Raw genomic sequence first — 25,622 nt, 5'->3', positions numbered from 1 at the left:
CCTCCAAGACAAGTATATCCCTCCCTAATTAAGAAGTCCTCTTAAAACTGTATGCTCTTGTCCTACTACACTGGTTTGGTTTTAGTGTTCTTTTAAATGACAGTCATTTACAAACCTGTAGTATTATTTGTTCTTTAAAATTTCATTAATTTCCAGTTTATCTACCTATCTATAATTTTCTTGACTGGTTAACAATGTTGGTAAGGTTTTGCTAATTTTGTCTACAATTTCAAAATGCAAGTAAGCCAACATGATTTTGAGATTGGAATTGCAATAGGAATATTATTGTCACATGTACCGGGGTACAGTGAAAAGTTTGTCTTGTATATACATACTGTCCATACAGATCAATTGATTACTCAATGCATTGAGGTAGTGCAAGGTAAAGCAATAACAGAATGCAGAATAAAGTGGAACAACTACTGAAAAAGTGTAGTGTAAGCTGACAGGACGATACAAGGTCATAATGAGGTAGATTGTGAGATAAGAGCCATGTTATCATACTGGGGAACTATTCAATTGTCTTATAACAGTGAGTTCCCTAATTCATCTCTCTATACATATTTTTGAATGGTTCTTAATGTCAGTGAGATGATGTTAATTGTGTCTACAATTTCTAAATGCAAATATGCCAATATCATGGTAAGTTCCAAATGTATAGCAACAAACATATCAAACAAGCCAGAAGATGTTAAGGTTTTAGTAGATGATCTCAGCAAAACAGTTCTTGATAAAAGAACATATAGAACACATCAAAACAAATTTAATTATATTCGCTGAATGCCACACTGGTGTAATACAATCCAGCGAAGCTACAGTATATTGTACTGTTCAGTTGTGGTCACTGAGGTAAGTGAAATGCTGTAGAGAAGTTGGAATTGGATTTGGTTTTATCATTGTCACTTGTACCAAGATATATACTGCAACAAGACATAATCCTCAAAGGACTGAGTTACAGAGACAGACTGCATGGAACCTGGGTTTTTCAGACCCGAAAGGAGGTAACTATAAAGCTGTGTCAGAAAAGCAATAAATATGTCAAAAAAGCTTGAAAGGATAAATCCAGTAAGCAAATACATAGCAGCAGGGTTGGACTATGCGGAATGTTATTCTTTAAAAAGGGTAGCAACTGGAAAGAACTTTTGGAGGAAAATCTAAAGCAAAACAAAAAGGAATAAATAATGAAAGAATGGATAGTAGAAAGAAATATCAATTCGTTCTATATGACTGTGTTTAGATAGGCCAAAGATCTTTATCATTCAAACAGAACGATAAAGATCTATCATTTCTATTAGTATTCTGGAAATTTTGAGATTAACGAAACAAAGCAAATCAATGGCAATTAAAGGTTTAGAAATAGAAGGCTCAGTGTAGCACCTGTGATTTTTTCCATCCTTCGCAACCAACATATATTGGCCTATAGCCTGGCCTAAAGTACTAACTGGATAAAGTTAGAGAAACTCACAAAATAATCATGCAAACAGAATCCTATGTGCAAAAGGAGAGGCACACATATCAATATGAGCATTTGGGTTTATTATTTCATAATTAAATAGACTAAATACAAAAGGTACCCAGGCTGACTCAAGACAATAAGCTACTGGTTCTAACAGGGTTACAGTCTAACACTGGACAGTCTCAACTCTCAATCCCCTTTAGCATAGTTAATGTTACTATTATTTGTCTGTCTTCTTGGAGCTTTTGGTTGGTCTGGAAAATAAAAAAGGACATTTTTATTGAAATTAATTTGTTATTTATAGCAAATTAACTGAATTATTTAAATAATCTGACTATTTAACCCTTTCACCTTTTGAATGCAGAAACAGTGACCGAGTCAGTAGAACACTTAGATAGAAATGAGACTGCACTGGGGATGTGCTGCTGGGGATGGGGAATAGAACAGTTGGCCAGCCAGGAAATTGTGCTCAGAATGTAGCTACCTGTTCCATCACTGAGTGATGCAGGTGGAAGTCTCTTGTCTGCCCTCTTGGGAAATCCGCTTTCCTGAAGAGTTCAAGGAACAGATGTTGTTTATCATTGTTTCTTTCTCACTCGGGAACTGGATTGTGCTTTGACGTGACGTACCTGCATCCTCCATCAGCCAGGAGATGGGCCACGTTGAGAGATGTCATCGGCCCGTGCAATGGTGCTTGAGGCGCTGATGGCCATGACCCCTAACCATTTGACTACAATATTACAAAGCCGTCACCTGATCTTCCTGTGACCTGATGACTCTGACCCTCTGATTGCCTGACTCTGCAATGACCCAAGCTCTTAATCATCTGTCTCTAACATGCACGATGAAAACCATAAAATCTGCCTCCCCCATCCCCAAGCTACCTCTGATTCCTTAATAGCCCAATACCCACCTCTTCCAAGCCCGTTCCGGTATCTATCTTCAGTTATAACCTCTTCGATGTTAGATTCTAAGTTGGATAGAGCCTTTTTGATGTTGGATCCCAAACTGCAACAGTTACTGGCATTGATCAGACAACACGTCTACAACAGGGCATTACATTTTCTGAGTACCTGTTGCTTCTTAATTAATATTGCATATCTTATACAACTCAGAGCTTTTCTCATGCACTAATCGTAGACTTTCCTTCATGGCTTACAGTTTTGAATCTTGCCTCTAACTTTGGTACGTCAATTTTTTTTCAATGCTCAAACACGGACCAGATTGTGGCTGGGGAAACATTAGCTGCTGCAGCTCAAGGGCTGGTAGGTTGCTCACTTCAGACTGTGAATAGGTGGCCTGCTCACTTTTTTCCTAATTTCCTTTGAGTAAACTACTATCGTCCTCTTTTCCTCCCCAGGTCCAGTACATACAAGGCCATGACCATTCTATAGCATTGTGCAGTGCAGTCTCAACTGATGCTTTTTGTTGGCTGTGTATTTTTTTCTTGTGCTTTCACTTGCTACATTTAAGAAAGAATTTCCAACATGGAATACATTAAAGAAGTTGTGGCCTTTAGAGACCAGCAGATTTGACTCCTGTTTGCTAACTTTGGACGTGTTTTGTAAATCATTGCATCAATTAGAAGCAATTGAATCATATCCCATCAACCAAATCTCAATATGCAAACAGGATCAGGGACCTGAAAATATTTCATCACCTAGATCTTAAGGTGAAAAGGTCAAAGTGAGATTTCAGACAGATGGACACAACATGCAGATTAGCCCACTACACCTGTCGAGATATAAAGTTGATGGTATCAGTGGAATGAGCTCCTTACTTTCTCTTGTTCTTCGACTCTGTGGTTTGAAAGACGCTGGAGGCTGACATGAGGTTTTCAATGTACTGACCAAGCACCTGGTTCTCAGATTTGAGCTTCAGGTTCTCTTCTTTAACAGCATCAACTCTGGCAGATAGATCTGTAAACCAGATGTAATGGTCAGGATAGAGCAGGGTGACAAACTACCATGAAGTACAAATTATAGTAAAGTTAGAAAACATACTTTTTTTTCCTAAATAGGAGAGTGTAAAACAAAGTAGAGGATAGACAGAACTGTAAATGAAAATTTTTTAAAATCTGCAGATTCTGGAAATCTTTAATAAAAGCAGAAAACGATGAGAGGCATCTGAGAAAAGTGAAACAATTTACATTTCAGGTCTGAGACCTTTAATCAAAACAGAACTTCTGACAAAGGATCTAGGATGTGGAATGTCAGCTGTTGTCCCTTCCAAAGATGTTACATGACTTGCTAACAATTCCAGGATTTCTGTTATTTAAGAGTTAGAGGGTGACAGATGTGGGTAAGATGGTGGAGTGCTTGGAAGAGACTGGGGAATAGTACAGGCATACAGTGAGGTGAGCCTGAAAAGGGAACTGAAAGAGTGAGAGAGGAAGTCACTGCAGAGAGAGGGAGTGTGTAGAGATGAAAATAAGATGGAGCCACAAAAAGAGAAAGGGGTAGAAAAAGCACGAGAAAGCTAAAGAAAAAAATGTAGAGAAATGGAGAAAGCAAGATAATTACAAGGAAAGGTGAAACACAAAACTGCAAAGAAAGGCCAACACAGAAAGATCTGTGAAAAAGTACCAGCTTACAAGGCTATTGTAGCATACAAAGGCAAAGACAGAGAAAACTGCAGTGATTTATCAATCAGTAAAGAAATAAAAATTAAGCCAACACTGAAAGAAAGAGAAAAATATTCAATGCAGAAGGAAAGACGTGTTTGTTAGCAGAGGTAAAAACACCAACAAGCAGAGAGGGAGAAAGATAACTTTCTCCTTCACAGAGTCATCATAGAGAAACAACCAGCAAATGAGAGAGCATCAGAGCAGAGGGGGATAAAAACTGATCTGAGGCAGCAACAAATAATCACCTTCGAGTGTGTGCTGCAATTCCAAAACCTGATTTATTAGTCTTGTCTTCTCCTCCAGCTCCTCTTGATTTTCAAAATCTGTTCCTACAGTGATAGAAAATAAGAAACCAGATAACAGTTTGAAACAGATGGCTTGAAACAGTTCAAGTGGCGAGCCTCAATGCAGAGAAGCCTTCTCTCTCTCCAATGCTCTCAGCACTTAGTGAATTAAACCCACATTAATATGCACATATAATATTTGAGCTGAACCGCCAGAAATTCTGCTTTGCCACAAGACATTCTATAGTAAAATCTGCTGCTTTTGCTGCTCCATTGGTAGAAGACTAGAGTTCTAGGGCATGCTTTAAATTTTCAGCCAAAAATGCCAACTCAATCTGCCTTCCAAAGATAATGCTCTAAGAATCTGACTGGTTGTGCTCTGGGTGGAGTAATGCATGTTAATAAATATTTTCAGGATATTTTGCATCTCCCAGGAAATTTAACAAGACATTTAGGATTCCCCAAAGCCAGATCCTAAATACCCCCAATGCCCAACCCTCCAACTCTCTTAAGATTCCAATGGCCAAATGCAATGCAAACCACTGCTCCCAAGGGAGACCCCCCCACACCTCAGTCCCAACTGCTCCCAAGGGAGACCCCCACACCTCAGTCCCAACTGCTCCCAAGGGAGGCCCCCACACACCTCAGTCCCAACTGCTCCCAAGGGAGGCCCCCACACACCTCAGTCCCAACTGCTCCCAAGGGAGGCCCCCCTACACCTCAGTCCCAACTGCTCCCAAGGGAGACCCCCACACCTCAGTCCCAACTGCTCCCAAGGGAGACCCCCACACCTCAGTCCCAACCGCTCCCAAGGGAGACCCCCACACCTCAGTCCCAACCGCTCCCAAGGGAGACCCCCACACCTCAGTCCCAACCGCTCCCAAGGGAGACCCCCACACCTCAGTCCCAACTGCTCCCAAGGGAGACCCCCACACCTCAGTCCCAACTGCTGCCAAGGGAGGCCCCCACATACCTCAGTCCCAACTGCTCCCAAGGGAGACCCCCACACCTCAGTCCCAACTGCTCCCAAGGGAGGCCCCCACACCTCAGTCCCAACTGCTGCCAAGGGAGGCCCCCACACACCTCCGTCCCAACCGCTCCCAAGGGAGATCCCCACACCTCAGTCCCAACTGCTCCCAAGGGAGGCCCCCACATACCTCAGTCCCAATCTACTTTTGGGGACTCCTTCATAGTTTCTACTCATCCTTCCCCATCCCCTGCAATGTTCTTCTGTAACTGAAGGAGATGTCACACCCACCCCTTCACTTCCAGGTGCAGCAGAGGTTCACCTGCACCTCTCCCAACTTGGGCCACTGCATTCAATGCTCATGATACGGCTTCCTTTACATCAGTGAATTCAAGCGTAGACTAGATAACTGAATTGTGGAGCCGCCTTTCACTTCCGGTTGCATTTCATCTTAACCCTCCAGCCACTCCCATACAGACATGTCTGTCCTCGGCTTCCTCCACTGTTACAGACAGACCAAATGTAAACTGGGAGAACAACTCATGTTCCACTCAGGCTGTTTACAACCCAGTTGAATGAACTTTGAATTTTCCAGCTTGAGGTACCTTCAGCCCTGGTGTTGTCATCTCACCTGGTTCCATCGATCCATCATTCCCTCCTCATTATATTCCACCTATCGTCTACAAGCCTCCATCCCACCCCCACCCAATTCCACCATCCTCTCACTACATGGTTCTACCTGTCACCTACTAGCCTCTTTCCACTCCTTTCATATTGCTACATGTCCTAATGTTCTTTCCTCTTCTCTCTCAATGCTGATATAGGACTCAACCCAAAACATTGACTTACTTTTTGCCTTCATAGATGCTGCTTGACACGCTCAGTTCTTTCTCTGCTCTGTTGTTCCAGTCCACTAATCCCCACTGAGCTCCTGGTTCCTGAAATAACCTCCAGCTGTCAGCCCCCCTCATCACCATCCCCATTCATCCAATAACCTGTCAGACTCCACCAGACCCCAGGAGCTCATTTTATTTTTTACACTATGATCCGTCAGGATCAAAGGCCAACAACATAAAGCTGCAGCAGTACAGTAAGTCTATAATTTATCACAACTGTAACAAGGCACTTTCATCTTCAATCCAATGTTCCTGTTTAGGATTAGCCATTCTCACAATGAAGCATGTTGAGGTCTTTACTTTATCCACAACTTGGTTGACTACTACCCAGTTCTTTCAAAGGGCATGAAACATCAGCTCTGTTCCGCTTTCTGCACATGCAGTATTTTTTGCTATTATCCCTTTTAGGCTTGTTGGGCCCAAGGGAAACATCATGGAAGGAATTCCCAGGGCTGACCAGTAATTATTAGTTACTACAGCAAATGGGAGACCATTCCACTCATCAAATCCATTGCTGGCTCCTTGTAGATAAATTTCATTTAACCCGTCTGGCTTCTCCTTATTTCCTGACCACCTAGGTGTGTTCCCAGCATTGGCTGGCACTTGGCCAGAGGACTGATTCATTTGAATGGGAAGGGATACTAATTGTGAGAAGTGAGGGTACAAGGCAATTCCTTATTTTCTTAATTTCATTGATTGAAATGTTTTAGCTGTTTTGTTATGTTTTGAGTATTTTGTTGTTTTTAATTCTAAATGTATTTTTACAACAGCACTGTGGCACAGCTTCAGTGACCAGTGTTCAATTCGGACCTCCTCTGCTGTCTGTGCAAAGGTTGCACGTTCTCTGTCCAACCTTGTGGGTTTCCCCAGAGTGCTTCAGTTCCCTCCTACATCCCAAAGGGTTTCTGGTTGGTAAGTTATTTGACTATTTTTGGTGCTCTGGGGAGCTGGGAGTTTGGGCAAAGGACAGGTAGGAGGATGAGGGTGGTGTTGATAGACACGTGAGAGAACAGGTTACAGAGAAATAAGTAATGACATGGAATTGTTCTGAGAGAAATAAGTAATGACATGGGGTCTGCGGGCTAAAAGGATTCTTTCCATTCATGAAAAAATGTGAATGACGTCCAAGAACTGTTCAAAAGGAAAATAATTTCAGGATGTATATTGTATACATTTCTCTGACATTAAACCTACCTATTGAAACCTATTGACCTATTGACCTGTTGAAAAAAAACTGAGGCCCAGTCATATAGACTCAGTGTGTGAAAACATCAAAGACACTAATCCAGAACAAAATCAACCTGGAAAAATAGGGATAACACAGGAAACAAACACTGTTTTGTGAAAGACAAATTGTGTTCGACTAACCTGATTGAGTTCTTTGTTGAAATACGAATGGGGTTTATGTTGTGTATATGAACCTTCTAAAAGTGTTTTAGCAAATGACTACATGAATCTTGCTAACAAAACAAACTTGTGGATTAGAAACAACTAGCTCCATAAATACTGAAATAACTGCACTAACAGCCTTAGATGGATAAATCAGAATCAGGTTTAATATCACTGGCATATGTCATTAAATTTATTAACTTAGTGGCAGCAGTACAATGTAATACATGATAAATATAGAAAAATAAATAAATTGCAGCAAGTATATATGTAAAATAGTTAAATTAAAAATAGTGCAAAAACCAAAAAAAAAATGGAGGTAGTATTCATGGGTTCAACGTCCATTTAGAAATCGGATGGAAGAGGGGAAAAAGTTGTTCCTGAATCGCTGAGTGTGTGCATTCAGGCTCATCTACCTCCTTCCTAACAGTAACAACGAGAAGAGGGCAAGTCCTGGGTGATGAGGGTCCTTAGTAATGGACGCTGCCTTTCTAAGGCGCCGCTCCTGATAATGTCTCAGATACTACGAAGGCTAATACCCATGATGGAGCTGACTAATTTTACAACTTCTTGTAGCTTCCTATAATCCTGTGCAGTATCCCCCACCCGCCCCCCATACCAGACGGTGATGCAGCCCCTCAGAATGCTCCTCACTGTAGAATCAGCTCTTTACCAATGTTCCCAAATGTGTATAGATAGAAAACAGAGATTAGTGCATTTTTTTTCAGACTGGAGGGAAATCTGTAGGAGTGTTCTACAGGAGCTGCAGTTTGGTATTGTTATTGTATGGTCCAAGAGATGGCTTGAACTTATGCACATAAGGCAGATAATTTCAAAATTATTGATGTAACACAATTTGGAAATGTAATAGACCTTCAGCAATCTTGCCGTAAATATTGTACCGATTTTCAGCAGGATATAATAAGAGTAAATATCCAAAACATTCAACAGTCCAGGACTCATGTGCCGGGACAAAACATAGTTAGCTCTTCATTTCAATGAACAGATTCCTCAGAAATAGCATTGGCTCAAAATTTGATAAGTCATAAGTACAGAAGCAGGGAAATTGAGGGAGGTGGGTGGTGGAAAGAGGTGGAGAAAAGAAATTAAATCCGCAACGGGGTGGAAAGGAAAATATGCTAAACAACAAAAAGTAATGAGATGCAAGATAAAACAGGATAATGGTTGGATAAGAAACAAAAGCTGAAAAGATAACAATCAGAGAAGATGCTAACACCTGCTATCTGCACAAACGGACTGGAAAGTGGAACTTGAGACACTGTGCAGAACGTTGTTAAATGTCTAAATCAAAACATGATCCAGTATTCCATGAGTTTCCACTGAATCTTTATTTTTAAAAACTCATGTAAGAGGACAAAAGGAGTGGCATAGAGAACAAAAATACGAAGTGATCAAACACTCGAGGTCATATTTGTAAGCTGCGTGGACTTCTATAGCAAACGATTGCATCTCCATTTGATTTCCCTAGTGCAGAAGCCATTACATCAAGATCAGTTAATATAATTTGCCAAGTAGTAACTATACAGATGTGTCTTGGTCCGTCTCATAATAAAGGACAAGGTACAGTATGTGTGGGAAGATGCTATGGAATGAAATTAATGAGCAAACCTACAACATTGATTTGAGATTAGTAATATCATTTTCTAATCCATGGGATTCCTTTCATGTTACTGAACACGAGAACTTCCTATTTTGATATCAGTTTATGAGTCCTGAAGCAGATGAATGGAATTCATTTGTTTATCGCTCCAAGAATTCCAACAGATAGGTCATCAAATTAACTTTTTGTTAATATCAGTGCAACATTTCCTCTTCCCATAAGCTAGGCATGTGAAGGACGAAGCATTGGAGATTTGCATGTGACAGCATTTTGAAAATGTCTCTATAATAGTTTTTAATTTCATCCCAACAGCAGTTCCCCTTCCCATTCATACCTCATCCCTTACTACAGCATGAGGCTATAACCACTGAATCACAGTGCATTGCTCTTACCAGCGTTCACTCAACAAGAGATCAAGTCCTGCAGACAAATATATATATATCTGTTTTAATTAGGAGCTCATTTCAGTACAAAGCTGCTGTTAACAATTTCAGCAACTCAAATAACTATCAGCCAGTCAAGCAAAGTAATGAATCCATCCCTTTGTGTTTCATTAGCTGTTTTAAAATCTTAAATTCACATGTTGACATCAATAAAGTCTATGTAAATCTGTTACATAATAATTACACCCTCCATTAGTAATGTCTGTCTTGCATTCCCCATCTCCTCAGTCTACGCTTCTACAATCCAATCAACTCTATCTTTATATTCATCAACATTATGATTTGCTAATTTAACTTAATTATAAAAAATATAACACTACATGAAAGTAAGAATAAAATGCAAAGCATTGAAGTGAAGACTAAACTGAATCTGCATCGCCAGTACTCTACAATAATCCATGCAGACAAGAAGATGGATTAGCTTTTAGAATAACTTTGGGATAATTCAGAATAAACTGGAGTACTGTACTCTGGAGAAAAAGAGGAGGATAAATGGTAAAAGCAGTCCAGCAAATCAGTAATGGGAGAGCTACTCCTGACCTGTGTCAAAAACAAAATTAGTTCTCAGTTGCAGAATAACATTAGACAATCAATATGCAGACTTGTTAGAGGCAAATCATGTATGACTGATAGTGGCCATGCAATAGATAGGGTTTTAAAAGTTATTTTAAAGCAGCACAACAGTCATTCATAAAACAGAAAACATATTAGACAGACCTAGATATATAGCTGATTGAAGAATATAGGACAAGATTACAATCTAATTTTTTGATTGGAGAGAAATAAGGAGTGCTCTGAAGTTAGTATAGGAAACATTCCTTTTCCTGTTATGTTAAATGACCAGGACTAGGATTCAAGAGGTATAATTTTGAAGCAAGATACTCAACATGGCAGCATTACAAATAATCAGCAAGATAGAACTCAACTTCTGGCAGAAATGCACATACTGGAGATACAATACCTCTCTATCTCCAGCCCATATCAGGAGGGTCTGAGGGTAAACACCCAACCCCACCCTATTCTTTGAATAGAGGTCCAAACAGTTTTTCTCTACCAACATACTTATTTGTCTGGATGAATTTATCCTCACATTCAACAACTTCTCATTCAACTCTACTTAATTTCTGTAGGTCAAAGGAACAGATATGGAACTTGCACGGGCACTTTTGATGGGATACTTGGACCCATTCCCCCGCTAATTTATCTTAAGTACATCAGCAACAATGCCGTTTCCTAGACTCATACAGAATTCAAAATTTTCATTACCTTTGCTTCCAATTTTCACCCCAAATCTCACCTTCAACAAGATTTCAACAAGTAGAGCTGGTACAATGCAGCTGGATTTTCAGAAGGCTTTCAATAAAATTATTAATTGAAGTTAGAGTAACGTACCGATGTGAATTGAGGGTTGGGCAGGGGCCAGGAAACAGAAAGAAGGAATGAAAGTCTCATTTTTGAGCAGGCAGTTTGTGACTAGAGGATTACCACAGGCATCAGGGTGGTGTTACTCCCTTTGCTTCTATTCTCAAGGACGGACAAGCCACAAATATCATTTATAAATCTATAGTCTCCCACATCAAACGTAATCATCTTTCCTCCCAACTTGTCTCCTGCAAGGACTCCATTGCATTCTCCAAGTTCTTCCATCTTCACCATATTTGCTCTGATGATGAAACTTGCCACACAGGTGACTTTGAAATGTCTTCTTTCTCACTACGTCGAGGCTTGTCCTTGGCCATGGTGAACAGAGACCCTCACTGCATATCATCTATATCCTGCGCCTCTACCCACAATGGACAGATCAATGAAAGAGTTCCATTGCTCTTACCTTCCACCCCACCAGCCTCTGCATTCAGATCATCCTTCACAACTTTCCTCAATTCCAACAAGAAGCCACCACCAGACATGCCTCTTCTGCCCCTTCAGAATCTCAACATAACCATTCCCTTCATAACTCTCTGGCCCACTCTTTGCAACTGATCGCTCCTCATCCTACAGCACTTTCCCATGCAATTACAGGAGGCACATTACCTGCCCTTTTACTCCTCCCTCCCTACCATCCATGAACCTTCACAGTCTTCCCAAGTGAAGCAGCAATTCACTTAGACATCTCTGAATCTAGTGTAGTGCAGGGATGAGGTCTACATTGAGGAAACAAACCACACAATGTTCACATTTTCTACTTGTATCCCATTGTGTACGGCATCATTTTATTTCACCTGTCCTGTCCTTGCTTATTTCCTTCATCTGCCTGTATCCCCTTATAGTTTCTATGCAATTTGCTCACAGCTCCACTACTTCATGGCTCTGAATTACCAGTGAATTTGGATCAATTACACTTGATCCCCTCAACAAAATCACTGATTTAGATTAACAGGTGAACCACCAACCTGATTCCTGTGGTCCCTCTCCTAATCACAAACTCCCTACTCAAAAATCAGTCTTTCATTCCTTCTTCCGGTGTCCTGGCCCCTGCCCAACCCTCAGTTCACACTGGTACGTTACTCTCAATGCCACACACTCTAACTTCAATTAATAATTTTACTGAAACCCTTCTGAAGATCCAAATGCATCTTATTTACTTTACTGGTTGAAACCTCAAAAATTTCCAACTAATTTAGCAACCATGAACCAAGAGAGGGAGAAAGTTGGTAGAAGGCTGGAAAAGGGGGCTGTTTTGCTGTTGTCTTGTTTTGTTCTGTTGTTGTTGCCGCAGCTGCAGTTTGTGTTGTTCTGCTGAACATTGTGAACACGCTACGTTGGTGCTGGAATGTGTGACAACACTTGTGGGCTGCTGCAGCATATCCTTGAGTGTGTTAGTTTCAATGTACACGTGTTAAATAAATCTGAATCACTAACTCCATCCCCTTTAGTTCCAATTGACGTGCAATAAAACTCACCCCATTGTTATCCCTTAATCCATAGTGTTCTCTTCAGTATTTCAGAAATTTATTCATTTGTTTTATGACTGCTAATGAGTTGAGACTTATTTGAATGTTCTGTCAGCTATGAGCTGTATGTAACCAGTAATCATACAATTTACAATATTTTTCACCATCTGGATGTCAACAGTTCCAAAAACCCTCAAAAATCTCCAAAACTACCTCGGACAAAGCAGTCTACTTGATTGACATTCTATCCACCATCCTAAACGTCCACTCCATCAGAATCAGACAGTGGTCACATTGTGTGCATCTACAAAAGGCACTCCATTCTCTTACCTAGGCTGCTCCAGCAGCGCCTTGCTAACCCGTGACCTCCAGCATAGCAGGCACATGGGAACCCCACCTCCTGCAAGTTCCCCTCCAAATATCACATCTTCAGCTCAAGTCACACACCTTCCTAACGTTGTAATGTAATGCCATTCTTACACCTGACTCTGAATCCTGGAGCGCCTGCCGTGACAGCAACACGTGAGTCCCTTCAGCTGAGGGACCACAGTGGTGGCTCACTGTCCCTCTCTCAGGACAGTCAGGGATGGGCAATAAATGCCTGTGACTTGCACTTCCTGAAACTGAACGAATAATACCAGTAATGTGCAACTAACTTTCTTATAATCCCTACTTAATATTTTGATTACATACTTAAAATGAAGTATCTGCCAGTTTTTTTGCCCACCATCATAAACAGACTGTCCTTTTGAAGGCCATTCCGTTTTTGGCAGCATTGACTATTTCTAATTTTGTTTGTTGAACATTTTATGAAAGCTACATACATTACCACATTCCAGATCAATTATGGGACCCTATTATCCCACTCTTCATGCCAACATGTTTGCTGTTTCAATGCATTCCACGTTTTATTTCATCCAATCTATCTCAGCAACCTGCTACACATACCATATGTATTTTCTGTTAGCTCCAACCAGATTCTCCACAAACATGTTACTGAAATAAATATTTTTTCATTGTCCCTCATATAAATATAGAGACAGGTGTTGTGCCATCTCCTTGAGCCAGTTCTGCCGTACAATTGAATCACTGCTGCTGCCTACCCTGTATCTATAACGATAATTGCCCTGCCTGAAAAAAACTCATTCAGCCCGGAGTACGGAACAGAACACAAGGATTTTAAGACCATAAGATGAAGGAGCAGAATTAGGCAATTTGGTCCATTCAGTTTGCTCCACCATTTCATCATGGCTCTCAGCTCCAACTTCCCGCCTTTTCCCCATATCCCTTCATACTCTGACCAATCAAAAACCTATCAACCTCTGCCTTAAATATACATAAAAATTTGGCCTTCATAGCTGCCTGTGGCAAAGAATTCCACAGACACACTGCTCTCTGGCTAAAGAAATTTCTCCTCATCTCCATTTTAAAAGAACGCCCCTCTATTCTGAGGCTGTGTCCTTTGGTCTTAGACTCTCCCACCCCATAGGAAACACCCTCTCCACAGCCACTCTATCAAGGCCTTTCACCATTCAATCCTTTTCAATTAGATCATCCCTCATTCTTCTGAATTCTGGTGAACACAGGCCCAGAACCATCAAAAGCTCTTCATATGACAAGCCATTCAAACTTGGAATCATTTTCGTGAAACTCCTTTGAACCCTCTCCAGTTTCAGCATATCCTTTCTAAGATAAGGGGCCCAAAACTGCTCATAATGCTCCATGTGACACAGTACCAAGGCTTTATAGTCTCAACATTACATCCTTACTTTTATATTCTAATCCTCTTGAAATGAATACTAACATCGCATTTGTCTTCCTCACCACAGATTCAACCTGCAAATTAACCTTTAGGGAATCCTGCACAAGGACTCCCAAGTCCCTTTGCACCTCAGGTTTTTGTATTTTCTCTCCATTTAGAAAATTGTCAAATCTTTTATTTCTTCTACCAAAGTGCATGACCATACACTTCCTAACACTGTATTCCATCTGCCACTTCTTTGCCCATTCTCCTGATCTGTCTAAGTCCTTCTCTGGCCTCTGTACTTCCTCAAAACTACCTTCCCTTCCACCTATCTTCATATTGTCTGCAAACTGGGCCACAAAGCCATCAATTCCATCATCCAAATCACTGACAGACAACTGAAAGAATCAGTCCCACACAGTGGAACACCACTAGTCACCAGCAGCCAACCAGAAAGGGCTCCTTTTATTCCCACTCTTTGCCTCCTGCCAATCAGCCACCACTTTATCCATGCTAGAATCTGTCCTTAATTCCATGGGCTCATAGCTTGTTAAGCAGCCTCATGTGTGGCACCTTGTCAAAGGCCTTCTGAAAATCCAAGTACACATCATCAACTAATTCTCCTTTGTCTATGCTGCTTGTTATTTCTTCAAAGAATTCCAACAGATTTGTCAGGCAAGATTTTCCTTGAAGAAACCATGCTGACTATGGCCAATTTTACTATGTGTCTCCAAGTACCCTGAGTGTTCACCTTAGTAATCGACTCCAACATCTTCCCACCCACTGAGATCAGGCTAACTGGCAACCTCTTTCAGAACCCTGGGGTATACACCATCTGGTCCAGGTGACTTATCTATCTTCAGACCTATCAGTTTCCCAAGAACCTGCTCTCTAGTTATGGTAACTTCAAACACTTCATGACCCCTGACACCTAGAGCTTCCACCATACTGCTAATGTCTTCCACAGTGAAGACTGATGCAAAATACTTATTCAGTTCATCTTCCATTTCCTTGTCCCTGATTACTACCTCTCCAGCATCGTTTTCCTGCAGTCCAATATCCACTCTCGCCTCTATTTTACACTTTATGCATCTGAAGGAACTTCTGGTATCCTCTTTAATATTATTGGCTAGCTTACTTTCTTTACCTTCTTAAAGACTTTTAGTTGCCTTCTGTTGGTTTTTACAAGCTTCCCAAACCTCTAACTTCCTACTAATTTGTGCTCTATTATTTGCCCTTTCTTTGGCTTTTATGTCAGCTCTGACTTCTCTTGACAACCACAGCTGTGCCATCTTGCCTTTAGAATACTTCTTCTTCTTCTTTGGGATGTATACATCCTGTGCCTTCCAAATTGCTTCCAGAAATTCCAGTCTTTGCTGCTCTGCTGTCTTCCCTGCCAGTGTTCTTTTCCAATCAATTCTGGCCAACTCCTCTCTCATGCCTCTGTAATTCCCTTTACTCCACTGTAATATTGATACATCTGACTTTAGCTTCTCCTTCTCAAAGTTCAAGGTGAATTCGATCATATTATGTTCACTTGCCCCTAAGGGTTCTTTTACCTGCAGCTCGCTAATCAACTCTGGTCCATCCCACAATGCCCAATCCAGAATAGTTGATCCCCTCGTGGGTTTAATGAGGAGCTGCTCTAAAAAGTCATCTCATAGGCATTCTAGAAATTCCCCTTTTGGTATCCAGCACCAACCATTATGTGAAAGCTTTAGTCTTGGAGAATTGGTATTATGAGACACAAGGGGACAATTAATAAACCTTTCTTCTGCCACTTTTACCACCCCACCCACCAAGATCAATGCCTCTCCCACCGCCCCAATACCACAGGTGTGCGAGACAGTGCTGAAAATTTACACGTTATTTCCGTATCACTGATTCTGACAGGGGTGCTAAGATGGAAGAATCCATTTCCACACAGGGTTTGCATGTTACTGGCGCTTCTCCCGGAATTTTCCGTTGCGGTACGGACAGTTCCCGATTCCCCTCACAGACAAACCGGGGGAAATTCGGACGTAATGCCGTAAAGAGGCACAGTAGCCAAAGGCTGGCGTTGTCAACTACCTTCTGTATCTGCGTTCATTTTGTCATCAGCCTCCTGTGGAATTTTCATTCGATGACGTCGCCTAGGAACTCCTTGGAACCGACAATCTGGAATAAACGGGATAATAAAATAGAGGAATTGATGTGCAAGGGGCAGGTCACATACAAAGCTGCCTTTTGTGTTGGCCATTATCCGGCCGCGCACGGCACGAAGACTAGTGGTTTTGTGCATCCAAAGCCGGGCTCACTGCAGCTGGCTACCCCTTTCAGCCTGAGCCACAAATGAACAAATATCGATCCGAAATTTGCAGAGATTGTTACCAATTGAGGAATTAACTGCGGAGTTCCACGGCTGGCAGCAAAATTGGGAAATATAAACGGTCTAAGTTAACACAACATCCTCAGCCTCCACCCAGCACACCCAATCGAGGGAATTTGTTATCAGCCCCAGAGTAGGCATCGGAAGAGATCCCCATCCAAGCTCACCTTCCCCGGGATAATGCCTGTACACCGGTCTGCCTCCAACGCCGCTGAGAGATTGATGCTCGCTTACATCGAAATATTTTGTCCCGTTTGCATGGGCTTGCTTTTTGTTCTGCCCCGTGGCGGACGGATCGGGTTGGTCCCCGCCCCCGAGGAAGTCAGCTTGCTTACCTTCGTTGCGACCTGCTCCTGCCCGCTGTCTGCTGCGGCGTGCGCTCGGGAGATGCGTCAGCCCGCAGTGCGCAGAGTCAGTGCAGGGCCAGAGTTGCCCTGCCGTCTCCTCGCTCACCACTGCCTCCGTCTACGGCTGTCACTGCCCCCTTACATCACTGATACACTCCCTATAGCCATCGTTGCAACAGTGCATCGCCCTTACACTTTTAAAACCTTCGTTATCCACTAGTCCATCATCTTACCACCACAGTTGTTGCTCTCTCACGCTTCTGTTGCATCCGCAATCACCATCACTAACCCCTTCCAGCACCGCAACTCCTCTTCTCATTATTGCCTGTTGGTGCCAGAGCTACACCGCACCACCACCCCGTAACAGTCCTTGTCACAGTCACGGACCCCTGACTTATCCCCGTCATTAATGTACTCGTCACATTCTTCCAAAATTGCTGTACCCCTTGTCAAAATCTGCAACCTCTACATTACTGCAGTTTTCTCTGTCGTTATCACTGCCTCCTTACACCACTGTTGCACCCGGCTTCACCGACCTACCTGTGTGATTCGCCCGTTTCTTTACACCACTGTCTCGCCCCTCCTCACCCTTACACTACTGTTCTTTTTTCACCACCATTACTGGTGCATCAGTTCTGTCTGTCTGTATCTTGTTTTACAGCGGTTGGCATCCAGCTTGATGGTGCATTAACGCCACCCTCTGCTCCAGAATGTGCACTAGACATACATTCTAAATCCCTTCACCCAATCTCTCTCTCTCTCTCTCTCTCTCTCACACACACACACACACACACACACACACACATATATATATACAAACCTACACTTCACCCTCCCATCTTTGACCATCCTAGTATCCTATTCCTGTTTATTCGTCATATTCTATGAAAAACCCCAGCATCCCTTAAAAACGCTAAAAATACCCGGACTTGTGCTCTCTCACCCATGCCCAGCAACCCTTTTAATGTGAATTCCTGCATCCCCAACTCCCTGAATTTATTTCTCATCATCTCTCTCTGTATCCCATACTTCCTGCAACTCAGAACTACATGTTCTACTGACTCCTCTTCCTGACATTCCTCACACAATCCTGTCTGGTGTTTCCCTATCCTTTTCAATGTTTTGTTTAACGCACAATGCCCCAGCCTTAACCTAGTCCACACAATTTCCTCTCTTCTGTATCCATTACCTACCCTAGTAACTGCAACACTTTTTTGTATTTGATATGAATGCCTCCCTTTCCCCTCCCTGTCCCATCTTTCTTGCCACATTCGGTTGACTTTTTCCCACATTACACACTTAACCTCTGCTTTACTGATACTAATGTGCATTTCCACATTTTCTTTCTTTAACGCCCTCTTTGCCAACTCATCCACCCTCTCATTCCCCTTCACCCCTATATGTGCTGGAACCCATAGAAATTTTACCTGACTTCCCTGATTTGCAATTCTTGTAACTAACTGAAGGACTTCATAAAGTACATCTTGCTGACTGTTTGTGTGAAAAGACCTTAAACTTGCTAGAACTGAGGATGAAACTGAACATATCAATGCTTTGGCTTGTCTGGCTTTCTGCACCCATTGCAACGCAACCAACACTGCCAGCATCTCCACTGTAAACACCCCTAACTTATTAGATGTTCTTCTGCTGATTCCAATTTCTTTTGCTGGTATTACCACCCCAAACCCTGTCACTCCTGTTTCAGGTTCCTTCGCACCATCCGTATAAATGTGAGTATAATCACTATACTTTTCCATCACATGACAGTTAAATGCATTTACCAAATCTGTTTTATATCTTTCTTTCCTTCTTACCTCTAACAAATGCCAGTCTATGTCCGGCCATGCAAGCTTCCATGGATGGTACATCAGTTCTCAGCATTGTCACCCTATACTATTCTGCACCACCAATTAGCATACATAATTACCTCATTGCACACATGCACACCTCTTGTCACTAACAGAAGCATAGAACATTTCAGTTCAGTACAGGTCTTCCAGCCCGTGACGTGCTACCAAACTTTTAACCTACTCCCAAACCAATCTAACCCTCCCCTTTCATATAACCCTCAATTTGTTCTACCATCCATTGCCTAACTTTCTTAAATGTCTCTAATGTCTCTGCCTCTACCAGTGCCCCTGACAGTACATTCCACCCTCCCACCACGCTTAAAAAATACTTACCCCTGACATCCCCCTACATTTTCTTCCAATGACCTTAAAATTATGCTTCCTCACTAACACTGCCTCCATTCACCATAGCTATATCTACTATTGCTTTTTCATTTTACTACACAACCCTCATCAATATTAGTGCCTTCTTTCACTACTGACACAGCCATTAACACATCCTCACAGCCCTGCTGGATCCTTTGTCACCATCTTTGCATGATCGTACCATTGTTTCCCTGTATATCCCCTTGCCGTTTGCTTACACTGCTCCTGCAGCCTGATTCACTGCCGTAAGAGCAGATCAATTGTCCCATTGTGGCATGCAGTGAGATCATGGCTGATAGCTAGCCTCAGTCCCACTTGACCCCACTATCCCCATATCCACTGATTATCTTCAAGCATAAAAATCTATCAGTCTGCCTTGAATATACTGTAATCAGAGACTGGGCCTCCAGTATGGAATTCCAAGGAGCCACCGGTATCCTGAATAGCCAAACACTTATTTTGAGATAGTAACCCTTGTTTCGGGACACTGGTTGAAATTTCCCTTCTACAGCAACTATGTCAAGAATATTAATAGTTTAATGATATCACTTCTCCTTCTAAATTCTAAAGCATACAGACCAAATCTGCTTGAACATTTGTTCACAAAAAGAAATTCCAGTAATCAATCTGGTGAAACACTGCATACTGTTTACTCTCTGAGTTTCATACAAGCAAGACATTTCATTACACCTTTGTGTACATCACAATAAACTCATCTGAATTTTACCAACTGTATAACCCAGTATAGCCATTTTATATAATTACTGTTCTATAATTCATTTCCTTATATAATTACTTCTCCTTATTATCATCTCTACTTCCTTACACCAAGTACTGAATTCCTCATTACTCCCACTGATTCTTTTTGCATCCTTTATCACCGTCACTACACCCTAACAATAAATGTTTCATTGCATTTGTGGTATTTGAATTGAAAGCCTACCTCAAATTTTTTGCTCTCTGGCAGTCCAGTTTCTGTACTAGTTCTCTATTACATTAAGTTAGTTTCGGTGGAAGGATTATTATATAGAGTTACACTCGCATCTCCTGTAGCTGCCTATAGCGAGAATAACTCTCCATAACAGAGCCTACTTATGTCTAGATGAATCTCTCTATTTCTCTCCTTTCCCATTCATCCTAATTACTCGATAAGGAACAGGTTGAATCTGAAATCAGGCTGTGAAAAGAGAAATACAGTAAATTTCATTCAGTACACAGGTCTGTATGGCAATCATGTCTTTTCATCAATGAAAAAGATCAGACTCACCTAATCAGAAAAGTTAGGAAAAACTATATAAAGTTATATATTTAGCTTCACTTCATCAATTTCATTAAAATGAATGATTCTTAATCACCTACCAATTGTTGTCTTAAGAAAGGTCACCAACTTAAAATATTAATACTGTTTCTCTCTTCATGTGTACTACCTAATGTACTGGTTATTTCCAACATTTGTGTCCTTATTTGAGACTTCCAGGGCTTTGCAGTTTTTTTTGCTTTTCATTTATCACTTTAAGTCTTCATTTTTTATAAATTTTCAATAAAAGAAAAATGAGAAACTTTGGTAATTATGATCGCATACTGACACAAAAGATAGGTTCATTTATCCGGCAGTAATTAAAGGTTTATTTAATCACTCTTCAATGAATAGATCCAATTAGAATGCTATTTTGGGAAAATTGATTTCTACTTAATCAAATCCAGTCGGTAACCATGACAACTAACTAAGGTTCTGCAAGCAAGCTCGGTTGGTAACCATAATAGATTTATCTGTAATTTCCTTTGGAACCCTATATTTTGTTTGTTACATTTGAGAAAAGTAAATGGCAGCTTTAATGATCAATGCCTAATTGCTCCATATGAATTGCACATTCTTCTACACCATTTCAGAGGGCAGTAAAGAGTTAACCACATAGATAAATCCAGAGACAACATAAATAAATTTAAGGAGTTTGAGCTTTTATTTAGCATGTGCATTGGATCAGGATGTTCCTGATTAAGCAGTTCAGGTTCAAAAGACTAAGTATCTTAGCATTGCACCTATATAGAATTGCTGCAGCAGCCCCATATTGTAAAATGCAAGGAGAGTTGCCCAAAGGCTTGTAACTCCGTATAGATTTGATACTGTCTTGAAAATGATGTAACCTACTTTCACTAATGTAGCACTCTGAAGGCTGGGTTTTAACATAGATTCATTGCACCTGACCTTAGATGGGAATTTATGGAATTTGCCACTTTGAACTTTGAAACTCAGATTCTAACCTCCAAAATTAAAATAATCAGTCAGCATGCCACCAAAAATATGGGTTCTTGGTATTCTCTCCATTCATTGCTGATGTGTGTTAACCTGCGATAGAATATGATTTCATTAGCATCTTTTGAACTTCCTTGAAGTTAACTGTTATTTGGGATTCTGCTAAAACACAACTTTGATTCTGAATCTAGTATGTACTTTTTGTTAACCTTTGATGAAAAAATGTTTCTAAGTTGTAATTTATTACCAAATCACAAAATAACAACCAAAGGCTATTTGTCAGCAAAATATGGGCATTATAATCCATTTAATCTATACCATTATGGCAAATTACCCAAACCAGGAGCTTAATGCAGCGTTTATCCACATTACTGATCATTTAATGTGCATTCAAAGGGCAAATAAAGCGTATGAGCATAGGTGTTATTTCACTTTCAAAATCAAAGACAAATTCATTATCTTAAAAACTTGATCCATCCAGCATAAAATTTTAAATAGTCCATTTTTCATGAGTAATAGCACGTTAGGAGTTAGGTTAACATAGGATATTATCATTTCTCCTTTCATTACATTAAAGCTCAAGAATTAGGAAACAATATTCTATTTTCATTAAAACCAATACATACAATTAAACACAACAAGCCATAATCAATCCATTATTATTCCATTCTGACTGTACAACAAGAACAGAGATGAGAAAGAATTTCTTTTGCCAGAGGGGGGTGAATCTGTGAAATTCATTACCATAGGTGGCTATTGAGCCCAAGTCATTTGGGTATATTTAAAGCAGAATTTTCTAGGTTCTTGATTAGTAAGCCAATTAAAGGTTACAAGGAGAAGACCAGAGAATGGAGTTGAGAGGGATAATAAATCGGCCATGATTAAATGGCAGAGTAGATGTGATGGGCTAAATGACCTAATTTTGCTCCTCTGTCTTATGGCCTTATGGTCTATCAAAAGTCATACCTACCTTCACCAGCCCAGAGACATTATCAGACCATTAGCAAGACCCAATACATTTGTTCTAATAAAAACAAGTGATAATATCTTTGTGTTTAGGAGTATCTGAGTTTGGATGCTATAAATTGTGTGTGTTAAACAGGTTTTTAACATTTAATAAAGTTCAATGAATGTAGAATTTGCAAACTTACACAAAAAATCTTAAATAAAGTATATCTAGCTTATTAAAGGGTTCCTGTGCCAAAAAAAACCCCTCCTACAAATAATCCTTCTGCTGGAGAGTGGTTAGGTGGTTAGTCCAATATTATAATCTCTACATGGGCTACAACCTTAAAGTAACCATTCTTGTTTAAAGTCATTATTACATTTGCTACATAACTTCCTTTTTCAAAATGAATCTATAAATATGACTGAAGTTTTCACATACACTGTGATTTTCACAGAGGCACTGTTGTAACATCTGTTCTACACAGATGCATCATATCTTGTTGAAATATCATCTAACATTAATGTCTCATTTTGACCTCCTCAGATGAACTGAGATTCCTTGATCTTGCAATCAACTTTACTATTCTCTCTGATGTTTTGTGAGAAGCATATTGTCTTCATAAACTTCTCAGAATTTCTCACCAATCTTCACAAGATAAATCTTAGAATTGTACACCTCTTTTACTTCCTCAATGTCTCACCTTCACATCTCAAGTTCAAGTTTACTGTTATCTGACTGTGCTTATATACAACCGAACGAAACGATGTTCCTACGGACCATGGTGCACACACAATACATATATCACACATAGTACATAAAACAAAATATTACCACTAAGTTAATAAAATATATTGAAAATGCATGTGAAGTGTGCAGCAAAGGTAAACAGAAAATACCGTAAACAGCTTGCTAACCTAGTGATGAGAACTCTGTGATGGCAGGGTATTCATTAGATTCACAGTCTGAGGGAAGTAGCTATTACTCTGTCTGGGAATCCTAACCCTGATGCTTCTGTACCTCCTTCCTGATGGTCAATGGTCAATGGTCAAACAAATTGTGGGATGTGTAGTAGGAATCCTCAACAATGCTTTGGGCCCTTTGTGAACAATGCTTGTGGTAAATGTCATAAATAGGGAGAAAGGAGACCCAATGATCCTCAGAGGTTCTCAATATCCTCTGTAGGGTCTTGCAGTCTGATGTCTCACAGCTTCTGTACCACACAGTGATGCAGCCAGATAGGAAACTCTTGATGGCATTTCTGTAGAAAGTTGTTAGCAGGGGTGTGGGGAGCCTTGCATGCCTCATCTCCTCAGAAAGTGTAAATGCTGCTGGGATTTCTCAACATTTGAGGTGCTGTGGGTCCAGGGTAGGTCGTCCGTTATGTGCACACCAAGAAACTTTGTAATTTTCACTCTCTCCGCAGAAGAGCCATTGATGTGTAACAGAGTGTGGTCTACCTGCACTTTCATGAAGTCCACAATCATCTCTTTTGTCTTGTCCATGTCGAAACTCAGGTCGTTATTCTTACACCATTTGATAAGCCTCTCTACCTTCTGTTTCCAACTCATGGTTGTTGCCAATATGGCAACACTGTTGTATCATCAGCAAATTTGATGATGCAGCTTGAGCTAGATCCGGCAGTGCAGTCATGAGTCATCAAAATGCTGAGTACACAGCCCTGGGACGGCACCAGTGGTGAGCGTGATGTAGTTTGAGATCTATAAGCTTTCAGGAGGTAGTGCATGGCAAGGATAGAACTTTATTTGCACTAACTTGCATTCAACAGCAGTGCATGAAGTGATTTCTAATCACTTTGAATGACAAGGTAAAGGCTGGATATACTCAGGCAACATCTGTAAAACATTTAATGTTTCAAAAATAAATCCAAAAGTTGTAGAAATTTTGAAAAATTATTTTATTATATTTCCAGAATCTGGGCTGCAAAATTACTTTAGGAAGTTCTAAGGCAATCTACAAAGTGTCCTTGAATAAACTACAAGTGGTTGACTCTACTTGACTTTTTCATGTCACATCTACAGTAGGTAATTAAATTGCAGCATTATATTACAAATTACAAAACCAGATACACTAGCAATGAGGCCGAGGTGACAAGGATCACAGCCAAATAAAATGACAAAGTCATTAATGAGTGGATTGGTTGGCAAGTCCACAGCACTCATTTCAATTGGTCTGACGTGTAGACTTGAGGACCAGGCTGGCGGGGGGGGGGGCAGGGGGAGAGGGGGAAGAAGGTAGAGCAGATACTGTTCCCATTGCTAAATTTTGACAATTATTAATAATGTGACTTTGAGATTGAAATGGACTTTGTTGCCAGAAACATGGGCCTTATCAAATATGTTTATCTCAAGCTATCAATTCCTAGAAAAGTAATCTCTTCAAACCTTTACGTTATTCAATTTTCCTGTATTTATGCTGTTCAAGAGAATCAATGTAATCAAAGGATTGAAAAACACACCCACTTTGTGTTATTGAATCTTTCTTCTCATCCGACTGTAGACTCTTGTCTTACCAATGCCTCCCTTGCAAATTTAAACATTTCATTTCTAACATTGCTTTAGTTCTACTAAAAGGTCAAATATCTGAAATTTCAAGTGATTCATTCTCCATAGAGAATGCCACAGCCACACTGCACTTTCAAGACTTCACACCACAAAAATGCCAGTATAGTCCTCCAATTGAGAATTCTAAACTTCCATATTCCATAATTGAATTTTTTTTGCCCAATAAAAATGGGCAACATTATCCTGACATTATCTGGTTTATCAGAAGAAAATAAAGCACTGAATTTATCAAGCTTTTAGAATTTTATGATTTCAGTGAAATCAATGCTCTGTACTGCCATTATTTTTAAAATATGGTCATTCCTCTCAAAACCTTGTGATCAAAATCAAAAGATGCTTCACTGCAGCCCTCGTAGCCAGGTATTCAGTTGAAGAGCAAGCTTGCAAGAGTGATTTCAGTTAAGTTCAGCAAGATTCCTTCCAATACTCTTATAGTTTAAAGCCTTTCTAATTATATATCAGGCTATTTACATTTAATTTCTCCAGTCATTAAAAAAACTTTTTCAGATTAACAGAAGCAGGATTTTGGCTTTATCAGACTAGTTTTGATTTTGGCTACCCTCCTCTTGTGCTTTAAAGGTTAACTTTG

At 40.5% G+C, this 25,622-nt stretch overlaps 1 protein-coding gene across 3 annotated transcripts; it reads right to left on the bottom strand.

The window, feature by feature from the left end:
• Positions 1 to 767: 767 nt before the first annotated feature.
• Positions 768 to 17,709, bottom strand: LOC134352976 (short coiled-coil protein B). 3 transcript variants are annotated; one of them, XM_063060683.1, is made up of 5 exons: positions 17,021 to 17,196; positions 16,388 to 16,474; positions 4,328 to 4,411; positions 3,191 to 3,375; positions 768 to 1,710 (listed from the first exon to the last, which is right to left on the bottom strand). In XM_063060683.1, exons 2-4 carry the CDS (start codon positions 16,434 to 16,436, stop codon positions 3,233 to 3,235), a joined length of 276 nt encoding a protein of 91 aa, XP_062916753.1. In that variant the 5' UTR covers positions 16,437 to 16,474; positions 17,021 to 17,196; the 3' UTR covers positions 768 to 1,710; positions 3,191 to 3,232. The 3 variants fall into 3 exon arrangements, with proteins under 3 accessions (XP_062916753.1, XP_062916752.1, XP_062916751.1); XM_063060682.1 differs by lacking the exon at positions 17,021 to 17,196 and adding an exon at positions 17,573 to 17,709 and having other exon boundaries at positions 779 to 1,710; positions 3,237 to 3,375; XM_063060681.1 differs by having other exon boundaries at positions 781 to 1,710; positions 3,237 to 3,375; positions 17,021 to 17,178.
• Positions 17,710 to 25,622: the final 7,913 nt, after the last annotated feature.

The sequence above is a fragment of the Mobula hypostoma genome, chromosome 10 (genome assembly GCF_963921235.1).
Source record: "Mobula hypostoma chromosome 10, sMobHyp1.1, whole genome shotgun sequence".
Lineage (NCBI taxonomy): Eukaryota > Metazoa > Chordata > Chondrichthyes > Myliobatiformes > Myliobatidae > Mobula > Mobula hypostoma.
The sequence above is the reverse complement of the archived record's forward strand: the minus strand, read 5'-3'. Positions and strand labels throughout refer to the sequence as shown.